The sequence below is a fragment of the Perissodus microlepis genome, chromosome 1 (assembly GCF_051167445.1).
Source record: "Perissodus microlepis isolate ML-2025 ecotype Zambia chromosome 1, ASM5116744v1, whole genome shotgun sequence".
In the NCBI taxonomy this organism is placed as follows: Eukaryota; Metazoa; Chordata; class Actinopteri; order Cichliformes; family Cichlidae; genus Perissodus; species Perissodus microlepis.
Window position 1 is genome coordinate 1,504,591 of NC_140461.1, and position 15,505 is coordinate 1,520,095.

At 45.1% G+C, this 15,505-nt stretch overlaps 1 protein-coding gene across 1 annotated transcript; it reads right to left on the reverse strand.

Annotated features, from left to right (window-relative positions):
* Nucleotides 1-71: 71 nt before the first annotated feature.
* Nucleotides 72-15,060, reverse strand: hdgfl3 (HDGF like 3). Its single transcript, XM_084925962.1, has 6 exons — nucleotides 14,771-15,060; nucleotides 11,767-11,843; nucleotides 10,409-10,547; nucleotides 10,129-10,290; nucleotides 8,026-8,160; nucleotides 72-6,588 (listed from the first exon to the last, which is right to left on the reverse strand). Exons 1-6 carry the CDS (start codon nucleotides 14,852-14,854, stop codon nucleotides 6,562-6,564), a joined length of 624 nt encoding a protein of 207 aa, XP_084782088.1. The 5' UTR covers nucleotides 14,855-15,060; the 3' UTR covers nucleotides 72-6,561.
* Nucleotides 15,061-15,505: the final 445 nt, after the last annotated feature.

Genomic DNA, 15,505 nt, shown 5'->3' on the forward strand with positions numbered 1-15,505 from the left:
ACCAAACTGAAAAAAGAAAAGACTGAAATCAAAGGCAGAAGTGTGAGACCTCAGTAACACGGACAGCCAAGGAGGTCAGAAAGGTGCTTTTATTTTGGTGAGTGTGAACAGGAAACAGACGGGCTCTGCATTCCAATGAGTTTATTTTGTAAAAGTTTTGTCCATAAACAGCAAAAACAGTTTACAGTAAATTACAAACCTTTAAAATGCAAAACATGTTCCAAATACGAGCATTAACAAAGATCGGAAAGAAACACCGACAGAGGAAGAGACGAGTTCGCGCAGAGAGGATGTCTCGACCCGCCGTGGGAAAATAAACAGTCTGTATCTGATGACAACAGGAGTGGGAGCAAAGCAAAGGCAACGGGAGTTAAAAGACCGAGCGGTCTGGCGTCGTCTTTGATTCGGTCGAAGGAGGATTTGGCAACTTCAAAATAAAAGATGACACCGCCCGTCTCCTCTGAGGGTGGACGCGGTCCAGGTCACCTTCGGGAATAAAGACAAGCCAACAGAAACAGAGGTGTCCGTTTCCTTCAGGTTCACTCGCTAACAGCAACATGACGCTGACCTCTGAGCATCCACCAGGTCATCTGCAGAGTTACCTCAGTCTCTGTGAGTTAGCCCATGAGGTCATCATCATCATCATCTAATGTGTTTTGAAAAAAAGCGAAAAGAAGAAAAAGTTTTTGATGTCAGAATGATTCATTTTAGTCTCCTGATTGGCAGAGACAAAAACACTCCCATATTTTTTAAAGCAGGGTCAAAGTCCCGACGCCAACCGGCGCCGCTTGGCCTCAAACTCACAGCGGGGAGGATGGCCGTAGACCCACGGGTCAAAACTGAGTTGTTAGGGGTAACACGGGCTCCACCTTTTTTTTTTTTTTTTAAACAGGAAGTAGTCTGGAGAGGTGGAAGTCCTAAATCAGAAATGAGTCCATCAGAGGGACTGCTCAGAATCAGAGAGGCTGAGATGGTCTGAGCGTGTGCAGAGAAGGGAGGGTGGAGGATGAAGTTGGAGCTGCCAGGCAGGAGAAGAGGAAGACCTCAGAGGAGATTCATGGATGTAGTGAAGGAGGACATGCAGAGGAGGAAGCTGGGACAGGAGGTGGTGGAGAGGACTGGAAGAAGAAGAAAGTCTACTGGTGTGGAGAGGATAATCCCAGTTACTTTCTTTGTGTGGTAGTTTTCAGAGGTGGGTTTGCAGGGTTGGGGTTTTTAAATAATCTTCACCTACTCAGAACACATTTCACAGCTTGTGAAGAAACAAAACAATCTGAAACGGAAAACGTTCGAACGGCTCGTCAGAATGAAGAAACCGGCTCGGGTCTCCCAGACGTCGTCTGTTGTCAGGTTTCCCAGTTTCCACACCGTGTTAGGCGGATGTGACGCGAAGGTCACCTCTGCCGGTCTGATGGATGCTCAGAGGTTAAACAGAAGAACCAGCCGACACTTGGATGGATGGCGAGTACAACAGCAGAGCATGCCACTATAAAAAGCTTTGAATTATACAGTGATCTATTTCACAGGTACACAGAGGAACGGATGTGTCACTTCTCCATAAAAAGATGAGCTGTTTTCTAGAGCGGTCCGAGTAGAATAGCGCTCCTACACTCTACAACCAAAGTCAAATATACAGATAAGAGTTAATACGGAGTTACAATGTGTAACCCGGTTGTGCACAACACTCCATACATTTATCTATGTATTTCCATTCATCTTTTTCTGGTTACATAAAAGAGTAACATATAGTGTGGATGGATAATGTTTGACACTGAATATTCCATAAACCACTCCCATAATTATCCAGGTAAAAAAACAGAAACCTATTTCAAGCTACAACTAGAGTGATCAGTACACCGCAAAACCCGACATACATCATAGACGCTAGGAGAGTGTATATATATATATATATATGTATATATATACACATTAGGGGTGCAACGATACTCATATCGATATTGAACCGTTCGATACAGTGCTTTCGGTTCGGTACGCATATGTATCGAACAATACAAAATTTTAAATTTATTTTATCAACGTTTCTTCTGACGATGCTGTCTGTGTTGAGAGCTCAGTGGATCTGCGTTCGACTACTCCGCCTAGGCTGCACTGTCGAGCGCAGATCCACTGAGCGCAGTGCAAGCTAGCAAGACAGAAGCTAAGCTCGTTGCAACATGGCAAACTGAACCTCCCCCACCCTCATTCAGATCTGGCGTTTGGAACTATTTTGGTTTTCATGTGACGTATGACCCTGAAGGTAAGCGCGTCATGGACAAAAGTAAAACAGTATGTTGGAGGTGCCACGCAATGCTCAATTACATGGGTGGGAACTAGTGTGTTAGCGCAGTTTGCTCGTTAACGTGTTGACGCCGTCCAGCCCCACGCACGGGGCGATCCACGGTAGCTCGTTAACGGAGATTTGCCGCGTTGTGGCGTTAATGTCATTTCAGATTAACGCTGACAGCACTAGTGGGAACACAACGAACATGACTGCACATTTACTCCGACATCATCCTAGTGCAAAGACAAGTGGAAGCAGACAAAAACAACAAGCACACATGCTACAAACTTTACCCGAGTCATTTAGACAGCCGTTAGCACAGGATTCTCCTTATGGGGACCTGATATGTTTAATATGCTGCTGAGAATATAGCCCAGAAGAAGCGTATAGTATAGCTTTTATTTTGGAAAGAGACATTTCTCTGTAATAAACTCTCTTTTCCAAAGATGAGTGATTTCTCCATCAGATAGATTTATTTTTTATTACTTTGTTGTTTCAGCAACATTAAATTTAAAAACTGTACTTTTGAGTTAAAATATATATTTATAATTTTAATAAATGACAAATTAAAAAGGCATGAACATTTTTTTGTATCGAAAAAATATCAAACAGTGAATTTTGTGTATCGTTGCACCCCTAATACACACACATATATATATATATATATATATATACATATATACACACACACACACACATATATATATATATACATATATGTGTGTGTATATATATATATATGTATATATATATATATATATATATATATATATATATATACACATACACATATATATATACATATATATATATGTATATATATGTATATATGTGTGTGTGTGTGTATATATGTATATGTATATATATGCCTCCACTGGCTATATATGTATATATATATATATATATATATGGGTCTTATCAAATGCATTTGTACACAGTGACAGGTGATCATGAGTGATGCGTACATGTAGGTCTGTGCAGTCAGTATAAATACTCTCTGATGGTTATCTACACTGTGTGAGTATGACGTACACCTGGAGGAACACACCTGACCTGTCGCACAAGGTGTGACTCAAAGGTTCTGAGAGCGGGTCCACCTGTCTGCTTAGACTGACGTCATCAACGTTTCCAGGTCCAAACTTCGAGGAAGACGGTGAAGAAGGTCCAACTCAGTCGAGGGATCAGCGTGGCTGTTCTCGCAGACACACCGCGGTGTCCAGGCTGGGGTGTCGGCGAGGAGAGGGGTTTAAAGGAGATGCAGAACTGACTGTGAGCCAGTGGAGGCTCATATGGGTGGGGCTGAGAAGTTTTGAACGTACTGCAGAACTCATCTAGGGCTGTGATTGGCCGACCGAATGGGGCATCGTTACAGTAGTCCAGGTGGGAGGCGATGAAAGGCATGATAGAGGTTTCAGCTGAAAGTCTGAGAGCACTGGCTCGAGTCTGGAGATGTTCTTTAAGTGGCAGGATGCAGTTTCAGAGATGGAGGTGTGATTGGTTGGATACCTCATGAGCTAGAATGTCCAGGTCTCTGTAAAAGGTCGTGTCCCTGCCGGGCGGAAGCAAACGCCATCACGTGGCTGGAAGAAGACGCTGACAATGGAACAAACGCCCACAGCACGAGGCCAGTCGTTAATCTGCTCCTCTGCAGTTTGGACTACTCGCTGTGAACAAGCGCCGAGCGTTCAGGTATTTGGTGTCCGGGACAGCGTGTCAAACGTCAAAGGTCTGCAGCACGTTAAACAGAACCTCGTGCATCGCAGGAGACGCGTGGACCAGAAACAGGTCGATACGACAAAAAAGTTCACCTGATTTAAACTGAGCAGGCATGCTGGATATCAGTGGGCCGAATTTATATCAGGTGACGTTTCTGGACGAGTTCTCAGAACCTTGTCATCACATCCAAGTCGCAGAGCAAGCACAGATGCACCAATACTGTGTTTCTACTGTGTTTCTACTGTGTGCGACAAACTACAGGAAGTAGTACATGTAAAAAGTCGTTTTTCAGCAGTTAGTGAGGAGGCAGGTCAGGACTGTAAGTTTGTGGACACAAGCTCTGCAGTTTCACACACACCACAGTGGACGCCAGCTTTAACTCAAGGGTGACTTAAACTTGCATTCTCTCCAACGATCACCAGGGGGCGACATCTCTCCAATCTGATAGACGTCTATGAGAAAATGGGAGGTCAGTAACACTTCTGGTGTCAGTCGGCGTCTCGGGTCTTATCGTTTAATTTGGAGATTGTGGTCTCATGAGTCCGAGTCCCTCACTCATACAGTCTGCAGCCAATCAGACAAAAGCTGTTGTTAAAAGGGGAGGAGCTTATTCCAGACTGCTCAGTCTGTGATGTGCAGAGGGAAAATGATCCAATAACTTACAGGCCTGAGCGTACAAACATAAAACAAAAGCACTGCGTCAGCGTGTGAGGAGATAAATCTGGGCGTTTCACATCATGTTTGTTCACTCTGGAGCCTGAATGACACCCACAGAAACACACAGACGGGTCATGTTGTTGTGTTACCTCTGAGCTCTCACTGATTTCAGTCACAGACGTTTCAGTGAAGCCTACAGCTTTTTGTTGATATAAAAAAAACATGAGCTAACGCTGAATGTGCCGAAACATTTACCGTTACCGGCACAGCGCGACAGAAATGCTTATACTGGGTTTGCTTTAGTCAGCCTAGCTTTCATTAACCATTGTTTACATTCATCCTTTAAAATGGATTAAATTCCACAAAAACCACGCTGCGGTTACAGAGCGCAGCTGGTTAGCTACAGCAGAGCTATAAATAAATCCAGACGGCTTCAGCTCTGTCTCAGACTGCGCCGGGGTTTCCTTTTGAATAAAGCGAGCTCGGACGGTCGGGTCAGTACGAACAGCTGACTCTGTTTGCTGATTGTTCGGAAGGTGCAGTCAGATCGAAGCGAGCTGGGCGAAATTTTTGAGTTTTTCTGTGCTTTTGTGAATTTTCAGCAGGTTCATTCTGCTGGGCTGTTAGCTACCAACACAGAACATTTTAACTGTGGTCAACATCTGGATCACACCTCTGGAACAACATCTGCTTCAGCCAATCAGCATTTAGGATTTAGAGAGCCCTGCTGCTGATGTCATCAAAACGAGGGGAAAAAAGACGTGCAGAGATCAACGTAAGCAGTTCGACGAGTCGGACAGCAACATCGAAAAAATGCTAACACAACCAATAAGCATTCACAGCACCTGGCCAGCTCACCTGAGCAACTACAGGTACCTTACTGTGCACACGGTCACTGCCTGATCTGTACTGGAGACCCGATTTATTCCACACGTGTGCAAACACGCTCACACTTCCTGTCACAGTTTAAAAGTAATATTTTTCTTGCTGGTGTTACCTGATACCTACGTCTTCTGTTGTGAAGAAATTAATATGGCATATTTATTCTTGTTTGTCTAAAGCAGCCTTCTTTTATCTGCCAGTTTCCCCTCAAACAGACACATTTATAGAGGAAATCTTTAACTTTATAGGTTTGATTGATAAATATCTTTAAACATGCTGAAAAAAATGTGCTTAGTTTGACTTTTTAATTTTTGCATAGTCGAAAGAATAAGTTACTTTGTAACTAATCCAAGTTTTTATTATTAACACGCTGAATCACAAAAAAATATTTATTTATATTCGGTGGTTTTTGAATGTTGTCGATGTTGGCAGGAGAGCGCTCTGTGATGACATCACAAACACCGATTGGCTAACGCAGCTGTTGCTCAGATCTGCGTGTCCGTCTGTGACGAGGCTTCCAAGATTCACGGTTCGGACTAAAGCTAAAGCTTTACGCTCCTAAATCAGCTACTTTATGAGACGTGATGCTTAAACACAGTAAATTAAAACACATCGCTGTCGCCTCAGGCCGAGTAGAAACAAATCAAATCAAGAATAAAGCTCCATTAAAAACACACATTATGGTTTCAAAGCTCCTAAAGGTTTACATGTACTTAATGCCACTTAAAATATCCTTCAAATCATCGCATGAAACTAATTACAACCTTCAGCCGTTGATTTTCGAGGCTTCTCCTGGGATTAAGTGAGAGTGCTGAGAAATAACCTGTGTGACGTAATGCCCAGTCTCAAGCCTGGTACCAACGTGGAGGCTGATACCAGCATCAGTAAGGGTGCATCTTTCATACAAACACACACTGAAGAACAGGAAGTGGAGGTGTCGATGGCAGCCAGCAGGTGGTGCTGATGAGAAATCATGTTGTGGGGTCACCGTCCCAACGTCGCAGCTACGCACAATGATTTCCCCTCTAGTGTTCCTCTAAGAGCAGCTGGTTCTGAGGAAGGAAAAGACAGCGTGTTCAGAAAAGCTAAAGCAGACTCGTCTCAGGCACTTTCACATTCAGCACATTTCATGTCTAATCCATTGGCTTTTTGACCATTGTTGCGGGAGCACATTTGTGAGGACTCTGTGCAGGCCAGTCAACAACACCAGTCTGGCTCATCCAAGTCTTTATGGACCTGCTTTTTGCACTGGTGCTCAGCCATGTTGGAACAGGAAGTGGCCATCCCCAAACCATCCAAACATAGTTGGGAGCATTAAAGCATGAAATTGTCCAAAGTGTCTCTGATTGCTAAAGCATGAAGACTTCCTTTCATTACAAGTAGAGGGCCGAGCCCAGCTCCTGAACTCCGACCCTACACCAAACTTTACACTTGGCACAGTGCAGTCAGACCAATACCCAGCTACACATGGAGTGTACAAAGAAAGCTGAACAGCTATGTTGGCTACCACATTGGATTGTTGGTTGCAAAACACAACACAGTCATAAATGTCTCATAAAAGCATTTAAGCCTTGATCTAATTAAAAGCTTCGTGAAATAAAGCTTTAGCTGCTTCTTAAAAGTCTCCACAGAGTCCAAACTCCGCAGTGCACTCCACAGTCCGGGTGCAACAGGATCTGAAACCAGTGTGAGGGACCACTGAAAGGTTTTGATTCGATGACCTCAGGCTAAAAGTTCATTAAGGGCGAGATTTATGGGCAAAGGAGCGAATGGTCAGAAGGCCAATCCAACAAAAACATGTCAGCGCGAGCTGGTCGCAGTGAGACTCACAGCAAACACTTTGTCTGCTCTCCAGCCGCACCGTGGGATCAGCCACTGGTTTGCCGATGCAAGCGGCGAGGGCACAGCGGTAAGAATTCAGAGCATCCAGCGAGAAAAACTGACGCTGCAGTGGCTGCGAGGGCGCATTTCCAACCACAACCTGAAGAGTAACTGGCAACAAAAACCAGGGACGGCTCCAATTGGTGGATCTCCGACCTGGAGGCTCGTCCAATCTGCTCCTGAATGAGAGCCCCACAGCCTTTTTCCTCAATATCTTCTTAGGATTCCCTGAGGTACGGTCCACGAGTAGTAAAAAATATTCATGTGCCACAAACGGTGGCAGAGAAGTTCTCTTATAACTGACCCAGTCATCAAAAAGCTGTTTGATGTGGAGCAGGGAGGAACGGTCATTAAACTCAGCAGCAGAGGTAAATGCATCGTCTGCATTTATATTTGAAGGTTTCTTGAATTTGTACCAAGGATGTATAGAACAAATCTTTTTTGTTCTTTTCTATTCGTGTATAGTTTCCCAGTAATTTAAAACAGGGGTTAAAAACAACTTTGTTTGGGTTGAAACGCACACTTCCAACTGAAACCCTGTTTATCAGTTTGGATGCATAACTCGAACCCCTTTCTTGCCTCTGAGTGCTAACATCTTTTATTCCCACCTTACTGTCGGTGGTGTTCTGCATGAGGTCGTTGTCAGGGTCCCCTCCCTCCGAGCCGCTCTTCTGGTCATCATCCTTCCCGTCTTTCCCCAGGTCGTCCTCTCCAGACGAGATCCTCGACAGCTTTGAGGATTTCTGAGGCAGGAAAACGAGCATCAGCAGACAAACTACACATAGTTACAGACATTTAGCTCATAGAGCAGTTCAACCGGACAACCAAACATCAGTGCAAATATCTTTAAAAGCCTCGGATCAGGAAGGTTAAAAAAAACCCAACTCACTGCAAACCCCTTTGAAACCCTACGCCAGAAACGGACATGCAATATGTAAAGACAAATTCCACAAAGGCCAATTTCTGGAGGAAGACTGCCGAATGAATGAATGTGAGGAAATGCTCAAAGAAGTGGAAAAACTTGAGGGACATCTTTGTTGGTTGTGTTGTGGAGCACACAACATAACATTAGGCTGTATGCTCCACAAAGACTTACTGCAGCCTGCAGCAGCAGGTCTGCTCAAATAACTAATTTTAACAGAAGTGATGAATCAGGTTATGAAGAGAAATGAATGAAATTCTTATGTGTGACACAACAGATACAACAGGCAGCAAAGCAAAAACAAAACTCAAAGAACAATCACAGTGACAGCCCCTCCCGGAGCCTGGTTCTGATAGAGGTCACTTCCTGTTCCTCTTCTTTCCCACTGTCACCAAGTGCTGCTCACAGGGAATCATCTCTAATTCTGCAACTATGTATCTGCGTTATATAAAATATATAAAGTTACATATGAGCTGAGTCAAAGTCCAGACCTGAAAACATGATTTTAGCTTTAATATGAGCTCATTTCTGTTTCTTTGTCCCCATCTGATGAACACACACACACACACACACACGTTTTCATATCTTAATGAGGACATCTCATTGACATAATGCCTTCTCGAGCTCCTTACCCTAACCATCAAAAATGAATGCCTAATCCGAACCTTTACCCTAAACTTAACTGTAACCCTGACACTAAAACCACATTTCGAGTCTCAAACTTGTGGGGACCTGGACTAGCATTCCAATGTGTTGTCCTCGAAAGATGTCTAAACATGTACACCACACACACACGCTGCTCCCGGGAGCGCAGCACATTCCTTCGGATGCACCACATGTGCCGTGTGTAATGGAGACCAGTTGCTAGGCAACTGTGGTTGCTAAGTGAAGAGCAGGATGCGAGTGACTTTTTCAACCTGCCTCCATTTACAGCAGCTTAAACATGACTACAGTAACACAGAGAGAGAGGGAGGGAGAGCTTTCCTCCAGAATAAAGGTCAAACAAAAGACAGAGGACGTGAAAAACACGGGGAAGGTCGTGGGAGGAGACGCTGCCGCGAGGGCGGCAGACATCTGGGTGAATGAAGGGCAAAAGATGAAGGTTTAGACTCATTTTGAGCAATTAAAAAAATATTTAGCCGTGAGATTCAAACGATGTCTGCGACGCGGCTTTCACCTGATCCTCTGCAGCATCCATCAGATATCAGCTGATTTTATTTCAGACGTTTGTTACCATCAACAAATCAAACATTCACGTTGCCCTGCTTCATGAAATGTTCCTCAAACAGCACAAAACCGATCATCTGTTAGGTCCCGAGTGAGTAATGTGAGTCAACACACTCACCACATCACCGCGTGTGTTCACGGCGATGAAGGGAGACCGAGCTCCCTGATATTCTTTTAAAATCCATTTAAATATCTGACCAAAGCTTTATTGTTGGGTTTGTGGAGAGCAGGAGAACGCGAGAATAACGCCTCAGACTTTAAATCTGGACGATTCATCTCAGATTTTTAGCTGAAACCTGGAGGTAGCGCCGAAACCTGCAGTTCCACTAATGTCCAGAAGAGGCTCCACAGTGAGTCACTCTCATTTAAAAACGTGTTTCCAGCCTGCCGTCGGAGCCCGTGGGAACATGTTGATTCAAGCTTTTTATACTAACAGACATATTTGACCCCAGCAGGTCAGATTACTGCGGCACAGCTGATGACCTCTCCTGCTCAAACCCAACCTGAAATAAGCAGCGTAACGAGCACAGACTCGTTTCGCACTCTGTCTGCAGGACGCTACCTTGGAGCTGGCCGTCTTTTTCCGTTTGGATCCGGTCTTGTCTCCTTTCAGTTTCTCCTTGTCGTCTTCCTCCTCGACGGAGTCGCCCTCTTCGCCCTCGCTGCTGCCATCGGCGGCGTTCCCGCCCTCCTCCATCTCCGACGAGCTCTGCTGCTGGATGGCCTGCGAGCAGACAACGCCTCGTTTGATTAGAAAAGCTGAAAGGAGGATGTTTATTGTGAAAGGCTTTTCTTTGAAGCTTCAGCGCCCTTCTCTCTGATGTGACGATGCGCCCACTGACCTGATAGCCGGTGAACTTCACTCCGGGGTTGTTCTCAATCTCCCACAGGCCCTCGTTGAATCCTTTCCTCTTGTTGGATTTGCCAAATTTGTCTTTGTACTCCTTGTAGGGAAGAAGATCCTTTGGACCCAAGAATGCACTGAAAAAGACGCAGAAGAAGAAGCGGACAGGTTTACTTCTGTTATCATAATTAAAAACACCCAGAGCGGCTTTACTGAATGATCTGAAGTTCATTGATGAACATGCGGCGTTTTCACGAGGCTCTGAGGAGACAATCTGGACGGCTCCATCGCCGGTTGGTGATATTTTTGATAATTTAGTGAAAACGAAGCTCCATAAATATTTGACTTGTAAAGCGTGACGGCTGAATATGACCACACAGTGCAGCCTGCTGCGTCTTTTGATCCTCGTCTCCTTCCCGACTCCAACCGGACCGTTATTTACAAAACAAACGGCAAGATTCATTCTTTATTTCTCAGACTTCTGAGGAGTCGCCCCCTGCTGGACACCAGAGACAATGCTAGTATCAGATCTATGTCCATCTTTTATATACAGTGTGTGTGATCATGTGTGATGAGCAGGGCTGATCTTACTGCACCTGATGGATGAGAGCATAGATAGCACCAGACTGAAAGTAACTAAGTACATGTACTTGAGTACTTTTTGTTTCTGTGTTTAAATGTTGATCTTTTATCTCTGAACATTTGAAACTTTCAGTTCCTTCCCACTGTGTGTCTATTAAGCATAAATCTCCTGATATACAAAGATGGCTCATCAGGGATGGAGCGGCTCTTCCAGAGATTCTAAATCCCAGGAATCTGACTGAAACCAGGGATCTTTCAGGTGTCGAGCAACACAACGGATCCACAAATCAGAATATTTTTATTGTCCTTGTAAGAAGTACAACAAAATATTGAAAATAAACAAAAACATCTGTATATGTGTTTACAGATGAAGCTACGCAGCAGTATAAAGCCAGTCTGTGTTACCTGTAAGGTCTGTGCATCATGTTGATATGTTTTCATGCTCTATATAATTATGTTCTGGTATTATTTTTATTATATGCTGCAGTAAATAAACACAGACTTTAAAAACCTTCTCAGCTGGAGTTTTATTAAATTTCTGGTGGTTTTGTTTTGAGGAAAGGTCAAAATTCCTGTATGCAGAAAACCCCCAGCATGTAAATAATTCAAATCATCTACAACTGGAACGTTAAAGCGTAGGAGGCCAAACGCCAGTTTGAGTTTATGCTCTGGATTTATTTCGGATCAAATATCGTGATTCCCGGCCCGTGGACCCGGGCGCTGCAGCTGCTGCTCGCCTCGTAAACACAAGTTGAAAAATAAAAAGGTGCGTACGTTTCATGGGTCCCGAAGAAGAAGATGGGGTATTTGTTGGCAGGTGGCTTGACAGCTCCTTCAGGAAGCTCATCAATCTGAAGCAGAGAGAGAAAGTGAATATTTATCAGAGCGATAACCAACCGAGGTCACAGAAGCCTGGAGAGAGGTCAGCGTGTTGGAGGTAGGATGAAAACAGCAACAAACTTTATTTATAAAGCAGCGCAACAGTTACAGAAGCATCGTTTCTATCTTTGAGGATTTTTAACACATTCATGAGTTTCAATGAAGAAATTTCTCTTACAGGAAACACAAGAGACACGAAACGCAGAGATAAAAACAAAACGAGCATTTGGTTATAAAACAGCGTGTTGGACTTACAAAGAGAAACGAATGAAGCAAGGCGCTGAAACTACTTGTGTTTCATTAGAGAGGAGTTTCACACTACTTTAAATGATAGTTTTAAACAATTTTCAGCAGCTAAAATTAAATAGATGTAGATCCAACCCCCGGTCCCCACAGCGCCTCCTGTGGGCAGTGATGAAGCTTCTTTAGGCTGTCCCCACAGAGTGCCATACCCTCCCCGAGCAGGGTAATCATGATGTTGATGCTTCACAGGGCAAAGGTGGAATGGACTGATTCTTATAGAGCGCGTTTCTACTCTCACGGAGTACTCAAAGCGCTCTATACAACATGCCTCATTCACTTTATCTATACATAGTGCTTTCTAACGACATCCATACACATTCATACTCCAACGGACGCATCGGAGAGCAAGTTCGGGTTAGTATCTTGCCCAAGGATACTTGACATGCAGGCTGGAGGAGCCAGGGATCGAACCACCAACCTTCCAATCAGTGGGTGACCAGCTCTACCTCCTGAGCTACAGCCACCCGAAGGTGAACTCTTCACCTGGGACTAAGGCACACAAACTCCTCCACCACGATGGGAAGGTGATTCAGAGCGTGGAGCCTCACAGGTGAGGTGTTCTGGGCATGTCGGGGGGTGAGACCCTGGGGCAGACCCAGGCCACGCTGGGGAGATTATTTCTCCTTCACTCACTACGTGTTAACAGACCTCTCTGCACTGATTCATGCTTGTTATTAATCTCTGTCTCTCTTCCACAGCATGTCTTTATCCTGTCTTCCTTCTCTCACCCCAACCAATCACAGCAGATGGCCCCGCCCCTCCCTGAGCCTCCTGGAGGTTTCTTCCTGTTAAAAGTGAGTTTTTCCTTCCCACTGTCGCCAAAGTGCTTGTTCATAGGGGGTCATATGATTGTTGGGTTTTTCTCTGTATGTATTATTGTAGGGTCTGCCTTACAGTATAAAGCACCTTGAGGCGACTGTTGTTGTGATTTGGTGCTGTGTAAATAAAATCTGCCGGGTGGGGAATGCCTCGGTGAGGTGGGCGGGGAGCTTGAAGCGCTGCTGCTTAGACTGCAATGACTCGGACAAACAGCAGGAGATGAATAAACAATTAGGGAGGAAAAAAAATACAATAAATTATATGTGAGTGCTGTCAGATTAGAAACAGATGAGCTTCCTGAAAACATACTGTGAGTAAAGTACCTGCGGTCTGAGGACACTGATGGAGAAGTCCTCCACCCAGGACCAAGAACCCATCTAACTAGAACCATTCAAAGGTATGAGGCTGTGCTGTTAAATCACAGACACTTTCTCAGGCCCCCGGGCCGTATGTTTGACACCCGTGCTTTAGAGAAACAGCCCAATAGAAGTTACAGTGAAATGTTTTTCTCTGTGCCATTATCCATCAGCTGATCACTACTCAACCACATCGTACATTTTTAAATGTCTACCTGATACAGCCACATGTTCTATGTGGTCTGATTCGTGTATAGCGAGTACTTCTGCACTCAGAGCACTTAAAGCACATTTTTCCATGCTCTAACATCCATACTCTGATGGATGCACCAGAGGGAAGCATGTCAACTAGAGCAGACTGGGACTGAACCAGCAACCTTCTGATTAGTATTGCCCTGCTGCATCACCTGAGCCACAGCCACCCTTCAGTACAGTCAGAGCTTTCCAATGGGTCGGTGTTCCTAGTCAAACCTCTCTAAGAGTAGATGAATCCATACACGCTCTCATATATGAATCATTTCTGTGTTTAAACTTTGCTTGTGCATGGAGGAACCTCCTGCCCACTGACACACCGAGTCTGACATGAATCAGAGCTTCTGTTGTGAAATGACAGGAGTTTGGGTGGAGCGTGTCCCGTTCATCCACTTTTACAGTCAAATATTCCTAAAGTTTAGAGGACATAACAAATATCGCTGTGCTTCGCTGCACCTTCTGCAGGGTGGAAGCTGAAGCACTGTAGGAGCCCATCACGTCGGTAACATCCTGAACCTGCAGTCAGGATTTTATCTCACATTTTATAAAAGAACCTTTGATAAAACCTCAAACAGCAAAACCATCCTGACAGGGTCCAAACTTTCTCTCTTAGACTTGGACTTTATCTGAAACGATCAGCATCCTGCACACGGTCCCTGAGCATCACCAGGCGAGCACAGGTGTGCACAGGTGTCCACAGTCACTCCTGACTGCAGGAAAATAAATGTGCATTCATGCATTATGTGAATGCAGTCATGTGAGGACTTGCAGGAGCCGTGGGTCACTCGTGCTGCGTGAGTGGCAGGTATACGTACAGGTATACACGAGCCGAGCTGTTTGAAGCACGGGCTCGTTTTAGTGATGTGGGACAGCAGCGAGAAGCCGACAGAAACACGGCGCGTGAGCGGGGTTACCTGAGGTCATGTGCAGGTTTAACATCACAACCACATTAAAACACGCACGCACGCAGTGCGAAGCTCGGAGCCGCGGAGAGAAGCGCAGTTTCGCAGAAAATGGAGCCCTGCTAAGGGCCCCGAACTCGGTGTAAGATGCCCGCACACGGACGTTGCCCGGGGCCGCAAATGCGCAGAGAATGCGGCTCCGCTCCCGCAGCAGCGGCAGGACCGCGCGCACCGACCCCGCCTCCCGCGCTCCCAGCCCAGACTCACCCTGGCCGGCCAGTGCGGGTATCCCTTCATCTTCGCGAAAACCAAATCTCCTGCCTTGTAGTCCCGCGGCCGAGGGCGAGCCATGTCTGCGGTGGAGCTCCGAGCCTGTGCAGTCCTTCAGTGCCGCGCGGGCTCAACGACCATCGGAGTGTTTACCCGCCGCAGTCACACCGACAGAAATAATTAAAGAAAGGCGGAAAACGGGCCTGACTGACGGGGCTGCCGCTACCCTCGGAGGCGGCCGTAAACGCGGCGGGAATGGCCTACGTAAGAAGCGTAAGAAGCGCGGAGAGCCACAGCGGGGGAAAGACTCGACTTCCGGCCTTCAGAATAAAAACGGCACTGCTGCTCGAACGTCCCCAGCAAACACTTCCGGTTAAATATCCGTCAGCTGACCGGTGGCTGGAAATGTTTTTATTTTTTTTAAATCAACTTTATTTGATAAAGGAACAAAGTACAAGAGCAGTAGCTACCTCAGTAACACAAATATTAAATAAAATATGTACTCTACAAAATAATTTCAGAAGCTTAACACAGAAGAAAAAATATGGATGTTGCAGGGAGAGCGAACAAAAACCGACAAAAAGCAGACAAAAACAGAGCCTCGCATTAATTACGGCTCTGAATATTTAATTTAAGCAGACTAATAACGTCGTAATTGCTTTGTGATTAGAAGAATGTTTGATAGTGTCAGTATAGTTGTCGAATTCCATCAAGAAATTGAGGAAATTTAGT

What these genes read in the sequence shown, in the direction of transcription:
- hdgfl3 (XM_084925962.1), bottom strand. Translation starts at nt 14,854, where the DNA reads ATGGCTCGCCCTCGGCCGCGGGACTACAAGGCAGGAGATTTGGTTTTC. An exon ending in TGAAGTTCACCGGCTATCAG is followed by an intron (nt 10,291 to 10,408) that starts GTCAGTGGGCGC and finishes GTCTGCTCGCAG; the next exon opens with GCCATCCAGCAGCAGAGCTC. An exon ending in AGAACACCACCGACAGTAAG is followed by an intron (nt 6,589 to 8,025) that starts GTGGGAATAAAA and finishes TTCCTTCCTCAG; the next exon opens with AACCAGCTGCTCTTAGAGGA.